The sequence below is a fragment of the Anabas testudineus genome, chromosome 17 (assembly GCF_900324465.2).
Source record: "Anabas testudineus chromosome 17, fAnaTes1.2, whole genome shotgun sequence".
NCBI lineage: Eukaryota > Metazoa > Chordata > Actinopteri > Anabantiformes > Anabantidae > Anabas > Anabas testudineus.
Genome location: NC_046626.1, coordinates 9,708,545 through 9,724,305, shown reverse-complemented (window position 1 = coordinate 9,724,305; position 15,761 = coordinate 9,708,545). Strand labels below are relative to the sequence as shown.

The following is a 15,761-nucleotide window of genomic DNA, read 5'->3' as shown; positions in this document are numbered from 1 at the left end:
GCTGTCCCAAGTCATGCATAAATTAATACTGATGGCAATTGGTACACGTCACAAACTGAAAGCAAGTTTATCTTAGCTCCTGCTTGTTTCCAAGTACAGTAGTACACATCTGATATGACATCTGTGACAACACTTTTCTGTAAGTGGCCATTTTTATTGAGAACACTGACATACACAATGAAAGAAGCAATTTTTAGTTACTGCTCGTTAAAGAAAATTAATCAGTACAATTATACAGAAGATGGTGTACTAATACTGAACCGTTATTAAGTCAACTCGAGCTTTGAAAGGGAACAAAATGACAACAGAAAAGAGTGAATCATCATGGAAGTCAAATAGTGTGGGAGCATATATGTTTTTAAATGGTGAAAGTATTTAATAGAAAACTGTTATTAAATAAACTTTAAAAATATGATTTTTTTTCCCCAACTCAAATCAAACCTAAAAAATAACAGCTTTACCAATCTTTGTACTACTTTCAAACTATTCAAACTGCACATATTCAATTTTCAAAAGTTCTACTGTGCAACAGAATCCATTTCACGACTGAGCAGATCTGTGGTAACTGGAGAAACCAGCTTTTGGTTATGATAAACAAGAAGAAGTATAAACAGAAACAGTCCTTTACATCAGTAGTATGGCCTCCGTGGATTATTCTGTGGAAAGAAAAAGAAACACTAGATTAAGATCAAATATGAAAGCAAATGACACATGACCATGTTGAGGGAATCAGCAGCACACTAAATGAATAACTAATACATTTGCAAGAAAACGTAATAGCACAGGTTGCATATTCCTAGTTTTCTACATACATTTGTCATGAAATGTGAACTGATCTTCGCCAAAGTGACAAATATCAACTAACAGTGCATTTCTAAGCTTAAAATAAAAAGCAGTCATGATATTTAATGTCTTTACTGGGCAGACTCGTTAAACATCCAAAGTGATGGTAGAAAAAGTTAGTGACACAGTGTTTTAATAACTGGTAAAAAACAACCTTCGGCAGCAGTAACCTGGAGGAAGCATTTCCTCTAGCTGTGGATTAGACCTGCACAACATTTGGGAGAAATTCTGGACTATTCTTCTTAAACATTGGGTATAGGTTTCTACACTGTATCATATATTAGAACATAATATGGCACATTAGCAATATTAGACGTTACCAGTGGATTGGGTCTGAAGCGATAAGCTAGCATCATCCTCTTTCTAAAAGCGTCATATTCATCATCACTTTTTGTGAGCTCAGCTGGACGTTCAACTCCAAACCCTCCTCCATTGACAGCGGTAGTTCCCCTAGAGTAAAACAGAGACACTCAAAGTTAGTTTGTCTATTCAGGTCTGTCTAACAAGAGCAGAGCCATTGTTAATGCTCACAGGATGCTAGATGCAGCACTTTGAAGATGGTAATAAATGTATTTTGAAACATACATTCACATTCACCTGTTATTGGAAGTAAATGCTGAAAATGATGGTGAATTTTAAACTGAGTGATCAGACAAAACATGATGTGGTGGTTTGATCTTGTGGTTTAATTTTAATTAAACAGGTGCCAGAATAATAATAGACAGTTGATCGCAGCTGCTGTGTATGGGGCAGACACTGGTCTACCCCAAGATTTAAACCGCAAGGAGAAGTTGATATGGTGGCTAATTGATGTATGCCTTTAACTAAAGGTCACCTAGGCTTTCGGTATAAGTACTGAAGGATAAGTGCAGATATATTACTGATTTTTGCAGTTGTGATTTCCAAAAGATGAGAAAGCTCATGGACAGTGTGAACATAAAGAGGATTTGCACATTCAGCTGGATACATGCAACTGATGAAGATAAACTTTAGTGTTTTCAAATGGTCAATGTGATCAAGTTTGTTTGCTGAAAATAAGACAATTATTTTGTCTCATACTTATTCGTTTTGGTTTGCTGAACAGAGATTTTGATATCAAAATTTTTGTTGACAAAATTAACACTCCCATCATTGTAAGGGAAATAAAGAGGATGGATGCTCACTTGTTGACAGGAGCCTTGATTCCCTGTCCTTCACTGCCGAGGCCTTCACCTTCCTTCCAGCCCATCTTCATGAGCATACGGAAACCAAGATTCTCCACTGTCAACTTAAACTCTTTGTACTCTGAGTAGTCTGGGTCTCTGCCCTCCTGTAAGTCAAGAAGACTGAAATTGAGCATTCATGCCACACACAAAGTTAGTGTAAACTTTCCCCAGTAACATGTTTGCCTTCCATTATGGAGTTGATTTAAATAGTTAAGAATGAACACTGATTACTTTATACTATTGGTCATTATTAGTGTAAGTACAACCTACAAAACCTCGATTAGTGTAATAAACAAAGGCATTTTATTTTTCCAAGAAAAGCTATTAACTCTGTTTATATTTACGTACACTCAAATGCCTTGTTTAACAGTTACATCCTGGTTACTGGTCACCTTTCAACTTCATTTGACCTTAGCAGTGAATTTGCAACAAATTAAGTTTAACTGGTGGCGGTTACCACAGCGTCCTTGACCTGAATAAGTAGCTTGAAAATAGAGGCATGTTTACAGTTTCAAATTGACCTCGACCTTACTTGCATACTACATGGCTGCTCTGAGGACAGGATCGCTAGGAAACCTGGTGAATTACTTGTTGTGCCTTCTCTTTAGAATTTAGGGCCTACTCATTTACCTCAAAACTCTCTACCTCCAGCCCAAATTTGAGATAGAAATGAAGAGTCCTTGTAATTGAAAAACAGAAAAATACTACCTTATTAGGAATGAGATCAAGCGACATCATCAACTCACCTTGAGTGCTTTGAAGGTCTCCATAAACTTCTCCAGCTCCTCGGGGGGCAAGAAGTCTCCAATAAAGTGTTTTCCTTTACCCATTTCTGTCAGAGATTCTGCCCACTCTAAAAAAGTGGAAATGGGGTGCTTTGAGCTACTTACTTTAATTAAAACAGAACATAACACATCAGTAGTGCCAGTGTCGCTGTTCTCTATATTGGTGGTCAACATTACCCCGCGTCTTTTCCATTTCCATCTTGCGGAGACGATGCTCCCAGGTGCCATCCTGCTGGTCCACATCTTCGTCACTGTCGTATTCATGTTGGTGATCTCTTATGGCCTTATCCCACATCAACTGCATCTCTGCCATTGTGCGCTTGTGCTTCATGATCAAGTCATACATCTCTTGCATCTACAGGAGTCAATGACAAAATCTTCTATTATCTCACTCTGAGGAATATGTATAGTGATAATTAATTACAGGGCCTAATAACCCTGACTTTGAGATGTAATTGAATAGTTATCAATGTGTTATTTTGAGACAAAACTGAAAAAATAAAAAGAGAAAAGGAGGAAGTTCAGGAATAATCAACTCAATTAAATCAATTAAAACATACATTTACTTTGCATGTTCTTACCTCTTGTTGTTCTTTGAGTTGTCTCTTCTGGTCCTCAGACAGTTCTGTCACTCCAACCAGACCAAGAGGCTTCCCCTTTTTATAACCAAGACCTCTCAATTCTTGGGCTAGAACAGACAAAACAGACTTTATTTACTGGATCAGTTTGCAAACATTACACTTAGCAATTAAGATATGCCTATCTCTTTATTTAAACTGATCATCCCATTTTTTTTGACAATAGTATATTCTGTGAACTCGTCACAGACGCTCTATCAGCTCGAAAAACATAATGATACTACAATTACATTAGATTTGGATTTAATGTTAATTGATTTCATGCCTTAAAAGAACATTCTACATTAAATATACATACACATTAGTACAGTGCATGTATGTGAAACACAAGTTCATGTACCAGAGAGAGTGGGTGCGTTAGGATCTGGAACACTAATCTCCTGAGGAACAACGATGGAAGGAAGGGGCAATTCGACTTTGTCATCTTCAGATCCCCATCTGCTCTTTCGCTTCCGTTTGACAGGTGGGGTTTCTGACTCTTGAATGTGTGTTTGAGATGCTGGGTTCAGTGGTGGGAGGACTCCTTGTAGTGGTGGAGCAGCTGGTAGCTGAGTGTCTGTTCTTGATTCTGCTGCTGGGACTGAAGAGCTCTGGGAGGCTTCAGCTACATACTCCTGTACTTTCTCTTTGTAGTAGCGGTAGGCTGGACTTTGGTGATCATACAAAAAACTGAAGGAGGGGCAGAAGATTTAAGGTGCATAACGAAGCAAAGTTTAAGAAGTGTCACCATTAGAAAATACAATAACATATCTAGTGACTGACCTGAAGGCAGGGTTGTTACGATTGCGTTCAGCAGCGATGGCTTCGACTTCGGGGCCACCCTCCGCCACAAACCTGGCCAGCTTCTCAGCCACCTGCTGGGTTTCCGCGTCCACTGGGGGGGAGACTTTAAGCAGCCTATCAGTACTGGGACTCAATTCACACTCTACTACTGTACCGTATTGAAATGGCCCTCACACACCACCAGTCTAGAGCCAATAGGGGATAAGAAGAGGAAGGAGGGAGGAGGAGCAAGGTGGACACGGGTGGTGAATGGGGAACTGTATGGATGTGAGGTTTTTACTGTAACAAATAAAGTACAAATAAAGCCCAGAGAGGCTTTATTACATAAATTATGGCTACACTGTAAAACTTGTATCTACATACATAATGTTGTGCATGATTACAGACTGGAGTCTTTACTCTCTCTTTAAAATCTTGATATGAATTTTACAGTTTACTAAAAGGTAGTATGCCGTTTATATCTTTTAGTGCAATCCTAAAACCAGTACAGTTTATTAAAACCCATGAGAAAAAGACAGAAACTAATTTACATTTAAAGTCACAGCCTGTACTGTATCTGCACATCCTAAAATAATAACTAGTTTGATGGTGCACCAGAACCAGGTTAGTAAATTAACCAGTATTTATTTTTGTATGGCATGTGGTCTTTAAAACCAGCATGCATGTGTTTTGCCTCTACTTTTACAATGCAACTAAATACTTCTCAGTAACACAGTTTCAGTCAAGGTAGAGACCTCAAAGAGACAATGAGAAGTTTCAGGTTGTTCCTGTTCAGGTCATCTTAAATGTTCAGTTAGAAACTCTATTACAGTACATAAAAAGAGAAAACAGAGTTAAAAAAAGGTTGAAAAGTGGTAGTCTTACCATTATCAGATGGATTCTCAGGTTTTAGCATGTCCTTTCTCAATTCTGCAACTTTGTTCTTGTAGTAGAGATACTCCACGCTGCTCTTATCATACAAAAATCTGAAAGGCAATATAACAGTTGAAAACTGTCTGACCATACTCTGAGTAAAATAGGTTTGCATAAGCTAAAATGACATTCATACTTACGAGAAAACAGGATTGTCCTTGTAGTCCTCTTTGGCTTTTTTCTCCAGCTCAGGTCCACCCTCTGCCACAAAAGAGGCCATCTTGTCGATAATAAGTCTGGTGTCTGAATCCTCTGGGGGAGAGACTTTAAGCAAACTATGAGTACATTTACTATAGGGGTAGCCATGACAAAATGCATGTCAGAAGGCAACTGTACTACTGAAGTACACAGAAAACACACTATACTGTCCAAGCCATGGATTTCTGAGAAATCCTGACAAAGGCCTTGAATTACCTTTCATATCTAAGAATTTGGAGTAATCGGTTTCTTCTTCCTCATCTTCTTCATCTGGAGAGCAAAACACACTTGGCCTCTGGCTAAGACCAACATTCTTCTTGGGTTGTGAGTAGCTTTTGAACTGATTAAGCATGCTACTGACTCCAAGGCCAGGTCGCTTTCCAATAAGAATGCTCTTTTTTGGAAGTGTGTTTCCTCCTGACAATGAAGACGGTGTTGAAGGAGTTTTGCTATCACTGGTGGAACCTAGTGAGAGTTGAAAGAGAGAGTATGAAACAGGGTACATAAAATAGTACTATTTCTTCTAAATGTTATTATTCTCAATATTTGGCAGATAATCAACACAAGTAAGGTTATGTCCATGACATTCAAACCCAGATCCCTTGTTACTTAAAGAACCACAACCTCCTACACAGAGTAGAGTTGTGAAGGACCTGTTTATATTAATCTTTTACATAAACCAAACTACAAAAACTACTAACTTTTACTTTTGGGACAAAAATGACAAAAACAATCTTTTGGTGCAGATTGAGACACTAACCAGGCACATTGTTGGATCTCTCCTTCTGCATCTTCATGAACTGCTGTAGGAAACTTCCATCATTTGCAAACTTGTTTGAGGATGCTCCTTGAAGACTGGGCAAACTATTGGGACAAGTCACAGTTAGTGTTAAAAGAACAAAAAACGCTCAGCTGTACCCCACATATCCACTGGAAAGATAAAATCAATCCTATTTATTTAATTCTCACATGTTTCTGACCATTTACAGGATCATGAGTAAATGTTACCTTGAAGGCTCAGGCTTATTTGTCGTTTGCACATTCGTTTTTGCTTGCTCTGCTAATTTGGCTTCAATCTCCTTCTTCTTCTGAGCTATAAGTTTTTCTTGACGGAGTATATTCATGTTCATCTTGTTTTTCTGTGGTTGGACAGGCTTGGACTTCCACCCCCCTCGCCCTAAAAGGAATAAAGTGAAAATGCAATGAATGGAACAATAATGACATACCTTATTGATCCCCTTGAGGAAATACATGACAGGAGCAAGAGTTTTATACAGCTGCGCGGAATGCACTTGTCATGGTCTCCGATTTATGATTTTGCTTTAATAGATATGTATATATATCAAGCCCTTACAGGCAGAAAACAATATCGTACAGTTATAGTAGGTAGCGTTGATTGTGTGGCTAGCTAGTATTGTAACGTAGCTTTCAAACGTAGTTAGCCCTTAACAACAAAATAAACACCTTTCAATGGCTTAAGCCACACAGTCACGTAAATGTGGATATAAATGTGGATGATTATATTACATGATGTAAGGTTTAAAAAAGAATGTAGTTTGTTGAGTTATAACTACAATGCAAACAGTGATAAATGGTAACGTTAACTTTTTAGCACGGCTGCATAAGCTAGCTAGACAACGAACGAACATGTTAGCTTAGCTAGCGTTAAGTCTTTGAGGGTAGCTGGTAGTTATTTAGCATAACCGCCTGAGTCAAATTCAACTTAAACAATTACCTGCATCGCTGAAGTCCATGGCCGTAGCAGGTAGAAAAATATATTTCGAAAACAGTGATCAAAAAATAAGGCCTCTCACTGTTCACTGAAGAAGCTCTGTAACCTGGCATACAATCCGACTTCCGTTGGTGGTACAAAATAAAAGCACTACCGTACAAGGTGAGATTATGAGATATTTTTGCACAGTGAATACTAGACGTCTTTTTTTGCATAGTATTTTTTTTTTACTAGTACGACAGCCCTATAAGACAACATACAGTTTACTACAACCTCCTTGCAATGTAACATGTGACGTGTTTGCTGCCCTAATTAGTTTAGCAATGTTGTGCTGATCCACATTATAGCTGACAGGTTCAATACATAAACTAAATGTTGACAAAACAAGGGTTTATAGCAACATAAAAAATCGCATTGCATATAACTAATAAACCTTTTAAGTTATTGTATTTTCAGATTATTCCACTAAAACTACAGTTTAAGGGACACATTTACAATTTATCAAGTGTCTAAAACAACAAACAGGTTTATCATTACTATTTATTGAATGGTAGCAGTTTTAAGTATAAGCACATTTACTCAAATATTGTACTTACCTACAGTATTGAGGTACCACTACTGGAGTATTTCCATTTACTTTACATTTTACCCCTACTACATTTATCCAACAGCTTACTAGTGACTTACAGATGTAGTAAAAGAGATTCTTAGTACAAAATATGATCAACTAATGATAGAAGCCCTTCTGCAAATTCCTGTCTAATTTATTCTAATCTAATTTTAATAATAATCATAATCTGTCTCATCTTGCACCTGTCAAAGTTTTTTAAACAAATCTCGACAAGTCTTGCCCATTTATGTTTTCAGCAACATTCATTTGTAGTGAAGTGCTTGGGTTTTTTTTTTTTTTTACTTGAACTTTACAGCATAAACTCAGTATTTAAATTTGAGTCGAGAATTACAAGTGGTGCTCCTGCTGGTGCTGGAGGTCTCTTTCAGACAACAGTTAGGGCTTTTATTTTAAAGGACAATAACAAACCGGAAGTCTTCCGTCTTGTCTTTCTCGTTGCAGGAGTCAGGTGTTGTTGTCCCTTGTCGCTTCCCGTCCGTACCGTACGACCTGCTCTCCTGCTTAGAAATGGCTGAAGCTCCCCCACGGCCCTGCCGGTTTTTTTGTCACCGGTGTTCAGCAGAGATTAGTCCACGTTTACCGGTAAGGCAACATTTACTTGCTTGAAGAATGGGAAATGACATTCGAGCTTATTAAGGTTTTATGGGTGTGTGGTAACGTTGCTCAGCCCGTCATGTCGATCCACAGTGCTGCTGCTCAGCTACGCTAGTTAACGTTAGTTAGCTCCACAGGCAACAACGGTCAAGAGTGGTTGTTAAGTCTTAATTAAGTTGACGGGTAATCTCACGTTGTGTTATTGTGATTTAGACATTTAATTTAAGCTGTGTAGCACCATGCTCAGTAGCAGCTAGATGAAGCTGTCTAATAAAGCTTGACAGGTCTTGTCGTTGTGATGTTTAACGCTAACAAGCTAGCTAACAGCAGGACACGTATTTCACTTGTTAGTCCTATATAATTTATCTCAGGGGGGGATTAACACATTATGGCTCTGATTTAATGAATCGTATTTAGTTAGCTAATATTAAATCTCAACAAGAGATTTATTTCTCACAACGGACCCTTAGCTTATTGTGGTTGTCCCTCAAAGTGTGGTAAAACTTGCACAATATCACTTATATGTAAAGCTCAGTTTTATGCTCCTAACATACTGTGTTGACAACAGCCTGCCTGCCACAGCAGTCTGTTGCCAAGCTATTCATGGGAAGCTTCTTGAATGGTACAGTAACAGCTACTTTATGGACAGGCAGCCAGCTGCTTACCTGTGTGACAGGATCGAGGGTGGTAAGAGTACTCTCAATACTCAAGTAGAAGTGCAAGCCTCAGAAGTATTCCACTATACAGTAGAAGTACCACTTTAAATTATTTATTCAAGTTGAAGCCATACGTACATGCTTACCCTGCCTTTGCCTTGTACCTCACTTGTAAGTCGCTTTGGATAAAAGCATCTGCCCAATGACTAAATGTAAATGTTATAATTTGTATTAAGACTAAAATGTAAATAAATGTAGTGGAGTAAAAGTTTTTTGTATCCTAAGTAACTTAAATTAGCAATAGTCCAGCAAAATACAAGTATAGGAATGCTCACAATGTGTAATTCACTGGATATGACATTTGCTAAACCCTAAACGCACTAAATGCAGTGTGAGTAAGTACATCTGTAGTGAAGGGTAGTGATTACACTAGATCTTCACATTAACATTGATTCGCTGATTCTGATACTAGATATTGACATTTATATTTTCACTGTAGGAATACACATGTCCATGCTGTGAATCTGGCTTCATTGAGGAACTGCCTGAGGATAGAGGGTATGTCCTGCGTCTCCTGACCTTAAATTATATTTAAATTGATTTCTGAGACGTAGCTTTTTCACTTTCATCACTATCTTGCAGTAGTGAAAATGGGTCTGCATCCACATCCAACACCAGTGATCAGAACCGCCCAGTATCTGAGGTTAGTAGGATTCACAAAAGCAGCTGACATATAAAGATGTGGTGCAAGTTGAACGATGATGTGAAATAGCATCTGTCTTTTCTGCTAGAATATGGATCAACACTTATTCACATTTCCCTCTGGGTATGGTCCGTTTGCCCTTGGAATTTTTGATGAAAACTTTGACCTTCGAGTGCGACTACCTACAGAGGACAACAGAGAAACGGAGAACAGGAGAGAACGGGAAATGGCAGTCACGGCAAAGATATAGTGCAAGACAGCCACGGGGTCGACACATTCCTCGACGACAGGGTACGCGCCATGAAGGAGTGCCCACATTAGAGGGGTGAGACATTTTCAGCAGAGGGCTGTGTGTAGGAGGTTTGCTGTGGGGTAGTAATATAATTTTGATAAGAAGCGTTTTCTCTATAAACTTGACAGAAAAGATCCCGTTACTAAAATATGTACCAGTTGTAAAATATGTACAGGCATTTTATCCATGTATAATTTAGGCAAGAAGGCAAGTTAAATTCCTTAGTATAATTCAGCAAACGTCTGTTGAAAGTGTTGTTTTGTGCTTTTATGTCTTGATACAGAATTATCCAGCAGCTTGTAAACGGAATCATAGCACCTACAGCAATGCCAAATATTGGGATGGGACCATGGTGAGCATAAGAACTGTGATGCATGAGTCCATGACTTGAAACATGGAAGTATTAGCAAGTGTTAAAAACAATTTTAATGTTTTTAACTTGCTATTGTTTACTAGTTTACACTGTATTTCAGGGGTATGCTACATTCCAATCCAATGGACTATGCTTGGGGTGCCAATGGACTAGATGCAATCATTACACAGGTACAAAAGGTTTATTTACTTTGAAAACTGCATATTAAATGCTAAGGGCTTTTTCAGTTTGGATCTTGAAATGGTTGAATCATTATCAATTTATTGTGTTTTAATTATATTTAAACTGAATATATTGCAATGTAAAGATACCAGGCTCCATAGAACTAAAATAGTTTCTAAATTTTTTTATAACATTATATATACATCATCCATCCCAAACAAAAAAGTCACCTCGATTTAACTCCCATTGAATAATTACTGCGTGGATGATTATGTTTTTTAGCTGGCAACAAATTATTTAACCCCAAGTGATGCAGTAAGTAGCTTGATGTTCATCTGTTTCAGAAAGGTCAAATTATTGGCATGAATCAGGCAAAAAAATATCTAAGGAGAATGAATAAACTCCTGAAACTGGGTTAAGAACTGTCCAATGGAAGAAGGTCATGTGGTCTGATAAGTCCAGGTTTACCCTGTTCCAGAGTGATGGGAGATGAAGTGATGCACCCATCATGCCTAGTGCCTACCATATAAGCCTGTGGGGGCAGTGCTATGATCTGGGGTTGCTGCAGTTGGTCAGGTCTAGGTTCAGCAACGTTATGTGTCCAAAGAATGAGGTCAGCTGCATCCATGAAGAGCACAGGGTGCCAATGGTGAATCTGCCAATCCTAGTGTTCTCTGGCAAATGCCTATCGGCCTGCACGTTGGGCGGTAAGTGCAGGCCCCACTTTGTGAACTCAGGGCCCTCATACCACTCTCATGGAATCTGTTTCTATCAGTTTGAGCAGAAACATGCACATTAGTGACCTGCTGGAGGTCATTCTGCAGTGCTCCTCCTGTTCCTCCTTGCACAAAGGAGCAGATAGCTGTCATGCTGCTGGGTTGTTGTCCTCCTACGGCCCCTCGTCTCCTGGTTTACAGGCCTGTCTCCTCATATCTCCTCCATGCTCTTGACACTGTGCTGGGAAATACAGGAAACCTTCTTGCCACAGTGCGCGTTGATGTGCCATCCTGGATGAGCTGCACTACCGCAGCAATTTCTGTGGGTTGCAGACGCCGCCTTATGCTACCTCTAGTGGTGAGCGCACTGGCAAAGTGTAAAAGGGACCAAAAATTAGCCAGAAAGAAAGAGGACAGAGAAAGGGTCAGTAGCCACCACCTGCAGAACCATTCCTTTATAGGGGTTGTCTTGCTAATTGCCTCTAATTTCCACCTGTTGTCTGTCCCATTTGCTCAACAGCAGGTGAAATTGATTCACATCCAGTGCTGCTTCCTATCTGGACAGGTTGATATCCCAGAAGTGTGATGGACGTGGAGTTATATTGGACTTATTATGTGTTCCCTTTCATTTTTAGCAGTGTATTAGGGTGTGTGACTTTTTTATGGATGGACAATGTATATCAAAAGTGCCCTACTAAGAAATAGCACTGTATTACAAGATTGTACCACTGCAGCTGGGAAATAAAACGTCCTCCTTATCTCATGCACATAGTTTAGATACTGGAAGACAGTCACTCCAACAGTGCTTTTTCTCATTTACAGTTACTGAACCAGTTTGAGAACACAGGTCCTCCTCCTGCAGACAGAGAAAGGATAAAGAGTTTACCGACTATTTCCATTACAGAAGAACATGTGGGTAAGTTGGTGTATCAGTCTGCAACGGAACCAACTATGCTTCTTTTTTTGGTTTTCCTCCTAGAACAGAAATGAATAGTTCATCTTTATGGTCAGGATTGTTTTTTGTACTGGCTTCATACATTCATACGTCACTACAGATTATCAAAACAAATCAGTTTGCGATTGCCTTTAAGCCATTCAGTATACATATATGTATATGTGTGTGTGTGTGTGTATATATATATATATATATATATATATATATATATATATATATATATATATATATATATATATATATATATAGTTCTTCATGTTGTTTATACAATTTTCTATTTGTGCAGGTGCTGGTTTAGAGTGCCCTGTGTGCAAAGAAGACTACAGTGTTGAGGAGAGCGTTAGACAACTGCCATGCAATCATTTGTTTCACAATGACTGTATAGTACCATGGCTGGAACAGGTATGTACATCTATTGATGATGTCCTTCAGATTCACACATTCTGCTAACCGAGTATAATTGCTACATACAAGCAGTGAGCAAAAAAACATGTGTTAGGTCAAAAAAAGAAAACTCTTGATGTAGGTTAATGAAGTTCTTTCCAGTTCAGCAGTTTCTTTGACAATGAAAATCTGTCAAAAAATTGTGCTGTTTAAAACGTCTGAACTGTCATTATCTTGCTGTATGACACAAGAAACTTACAATACCATTGGGTAACTATTAAGGTAAAACTTGGATATGGGTTGTTTCTTGTTTTTTCTTTCTGCTGAGCAGCTAGGCTGAAATTAAGGCTAAAGTAATGTATGTAAAGTATGCTTAGTGCAGTTCTATTACATTGGAAAATAAAGTATTAGATTGGGACTATGCATTTTACTGGAACATATGTGTGGAATGATTCAGACATTGGGCTAATAAAATATTTGTGCTGCATCTGTAGCAGATTTGGAGACCATCAATTGCGCTGAACAAAACAGTCATGTGACATTGTTCTTGTATTGATAGTGACATCACTTTGTCTTTTCTTTGTCTCCTGTAGCACGATACGTGTCCTGTGTGCAGGAAGAGTCTTAGCGGACAGAACACAGCCACAGACCCACCAGGGTTATCAGGAATGAACTTCTCTCCTTCCTCCTCCTCTTCTTCCTCCCCTAGCTCACCTAGCAATGAGAATGCTGCCAGAAACTCGTAGGTTATTACAGTCACCACCACCTCACATCTGAAAACCTCAAACCCAATTGAGACCCAACGGCTCCCCTCTACAGCTGATACCAGGACCGTTGTTTGTCTCTATTCTAGGGGACAGTATGAGCTGTGGTGAACTGTGAATCTGTCACAGACCATTAACCGTCATTCCTTCGGCTTGTGCTGAACGGATGCAGGGTCCAGCTCCTGCTGCTGTCGTTACAGAATGATTCAGGAGGTGGGTATTGGCAGTGCTGAAGGAGAAACCAGAATTGAATGTGAATAATAATAAAGGTGTGATTGTGATCAGAACTGGAGCAGAGTTTGAGCCAGAATAGATCGCTTTTTGATGGAGACATGTCTTTGCCACAAGGCAGAGACATATTTTATATATAAAAAGCTCTTTTTAAAAAAAGATTGTAGTGGTGCAGAGTCCATAGATCTGTAGATAGAGAATTCATTTTGAACTGTCAGCCACTGTACAGTTAATGGATCAACCTTGTGGAAAGGAAACTGGGTGTATGCAGCAGATTTTTATTTAATTGCACCTTTTTAAACATTTTGCACCAAATTGTGATGTTGAAAATGTGAAATTGAGTAAGCTACTGAACAAAAAAAATCTTTCTCCTTCAGGGGTGGATTTTGTTTTTATTAGAGTCTCTCTCTATTTCTTCATTAGAGCTTGATCCAGTGTATTTTGTGTATCTTGACAGGGTAAAGATCCTCACAACGGTTTTTATTCCTCAAGTGAAACATTTCACAAATGTACTTATTTGAACCCTTGCCCAAGGCACAAATTGAGCAATATATAAACAAGACATTAAGAAGAGGCATGGGATTATCTTACCTCTATGGAGTTGGCCAAACATGTTTCACCAAACAAGTGTTTATTATTTTATTAACTACTTTTTTTGTAACACAATACACAATAAAGTGCTAAAACAAACAGATTTTGAGGTTGCAGTTGATGTGCGGTTTCAACACTGGTAATTTAATTGGAAGCACGAGGTATGACTAAATTATCCACAAGTCGGCTGTTCCATATATGCAGGAGGATGAACACAGTTTACTTACATTTACTTGCTAAAAAGGGAAACAAGAAAAATGTTTCTCACCTGTTTCTCTCTCACCAAAGAGTCTCTTTTACACTGATCAACAAAACAGGATCCTAAGTGAAAATGAATTTCTAATGCAAAAATACTTTTATAGCCACCCTGTTAAAAAGGAGCACTCGTAATTCAGTCACATAATTTGTCAAATTCAGGTCATCTTTGCGGTTTCAGCAGATTTCAGGCCATGTAAACATGCCTTTATCTGCCATAAATAGAATGGATAAAACCCTCAAACGCTTTAAATAGGTGCTGTATGTCTTTAACTTAATCAGCAGAATTCCGCTTTATTTTGAGCTGTGACAAAACTGAACTGAAATTGATGTTGATAAAAATGTACCCAGAAAAGAAAAGTTCTCTCTAAAAGTAAGCATCGTGCCGTGCTTACCTTGAAGTGGTCCAAGTGCAACCAAGACGTGTTTATCGTCACACAGGGAGCCCAGAAATGAATAGCATATTTTAACAAGCAGGTGGTGGCTGAGTCACCAGATCAACAACCTGTTAGGTTTTCATATTCAAATAAATAGAAATAAGTTAAATTTATACTGCTGAGACTACTAAAGTTGCCAATGCAAATAGAGGTGGTGTTACCACCCACTGCAAATATAAAAAGCTGTTAAGAAATGCTGCTGTAATTTGTTACTGAGGAAAAGACATGCAGAGCTTGTGATTTCATGTTGTCCTCTCATTTGTTTTACTAGTTCAGGATATTTGTCTGGTGCTCCACACCAATAAAGGTCGTCAATTAATCTTCTCTATATAGGTTAACACTTTTCACTTTGATTAATGGTAAAACCCCATTAGGAGGTGGTTTCTGCTCCTGTGTAACAACATGTTTCTGGGCCATTCATACCGTCGCCACTTGCCTACACGTCTGGAGTTCTTTAACTGCCATATGTAGTAGGCTTCCAACATTAGTCAGTGATAATGTGGCAAAAGTAAAAAATTAAATGTAGGAGAAATGTAAACAAAATGACAGGGTGATTTACTGACAGGAGTTTGCAGAAAGAACATTTGGCACTAACTTCTCTGAATTTTTATTTAAGTATTTAGGAGACATGATACTATTGGAAACTGTACCTTTTTGCCTATGTGAGTTTTTGTGTGTAAAATAAAACTAGGATTTACATATGTGACCAAAATTAGACTCAACCAAAACTAGATCATAGAAAATGGGCTAGCTACTTACTGTAATCTGTTCTCCAGTGACAGGGCACTCGATTATCTCGGCCTGTATCTTCAGCGTGTAGGTTAGTAAGGCTGTGCACTGTAGTTTGGCTATGGGCACAAACATGTATTCAGAATATGGTCTTATGGTGATACAGTCACTACTGCACTACACATGTGGGAG

The 15,761-nt window shown here is 38.6% G+C and overlaps 2 protein-coding genes across 2 annotated transcripts; one reads left to right on the top strand and one right to left on the bottom strand.

Annotated features, from left to right (window-relative positions):
* Window positions 1–133: 133 nt before the first annotated feature.
* Window positions 134–7,215, bottom strand: sugp1 (SURP and G patch domain containing 1). Its single transcript, XM_026374155.1, has 14 exons — window positions 7,100–7,215; window positions 6,373–6,541; window positions 6,125–6,228; window positions 5,581–5,829; window positions 5,307–5,430; window positions 5,119–5,219; window positions 4,234–4,357; window positions 3,812–4,140; window positions 3,415–3,521; window positions 3,011–3,188; window positions 2,795–2,901; window positions 2,007–2,152; window positions 1,164–1,293; window positions 134–656 (listed from the first exon to the last, which is right to left on the bottom strand). Exons 1-14 carry the CDS (start codon window positions 7,116–7,118, stop codon window positions 630–632), a joined length of 1,914 nt encoding a protein of 637 aa, XP_026229940.1. The 5' UTR covers window positions 7,119–7,215; the 3' UTR covers window positions 134–629.
* Window positions 7,216–8,183: 968 nt separating this feature from the next.
* Window positions 8,184–14,251, top strand: LOC113172488 (E3 ubiquitin-protein ligase RNF126-like). Its single transcript, XM_026375471.2, is given in 10 exon segments — window positions 8,184–8,309; window positions 9,477–9,535; window positions 9,620–9,680; window positions 9,769–9,912; window positions 9,914–10,005; window positions 10,256–10,324; window positions 10,446–10,515; window positions 12,046–12,139; window positions 12,465–12,580; window positions 13,156–14,251. Coding segments are annotated over 10 exon segments (933 nt in total). The 5' UTR covers window positions 8,184–8,234; the 3' UTR covers window positions 13,309–14,251.
* The last annotated feature ends 1,510 nt before the right edge of the window (window positions 14,252–15,761 follow it).

Bases quoted from the DNA above. Each gene is read 5' to 3' on its own strand.
- sugp1 (XM_026374155.1), bottom strand. The intron at 3,522-3,811 runs GTACATGAACTT...TGTCTGTTCTAG, and splicing joins TAACGCACCCACTCTCTCTG to CCCAAGAATTGAGAGGTCTT. The intron at 657-1,163 runs GTAACGTCTAAT...TTCTTTCCACAG, and splicing joins GCTTCAGACCCAATCCACTG to AATAATCCACGGAGGCCATA.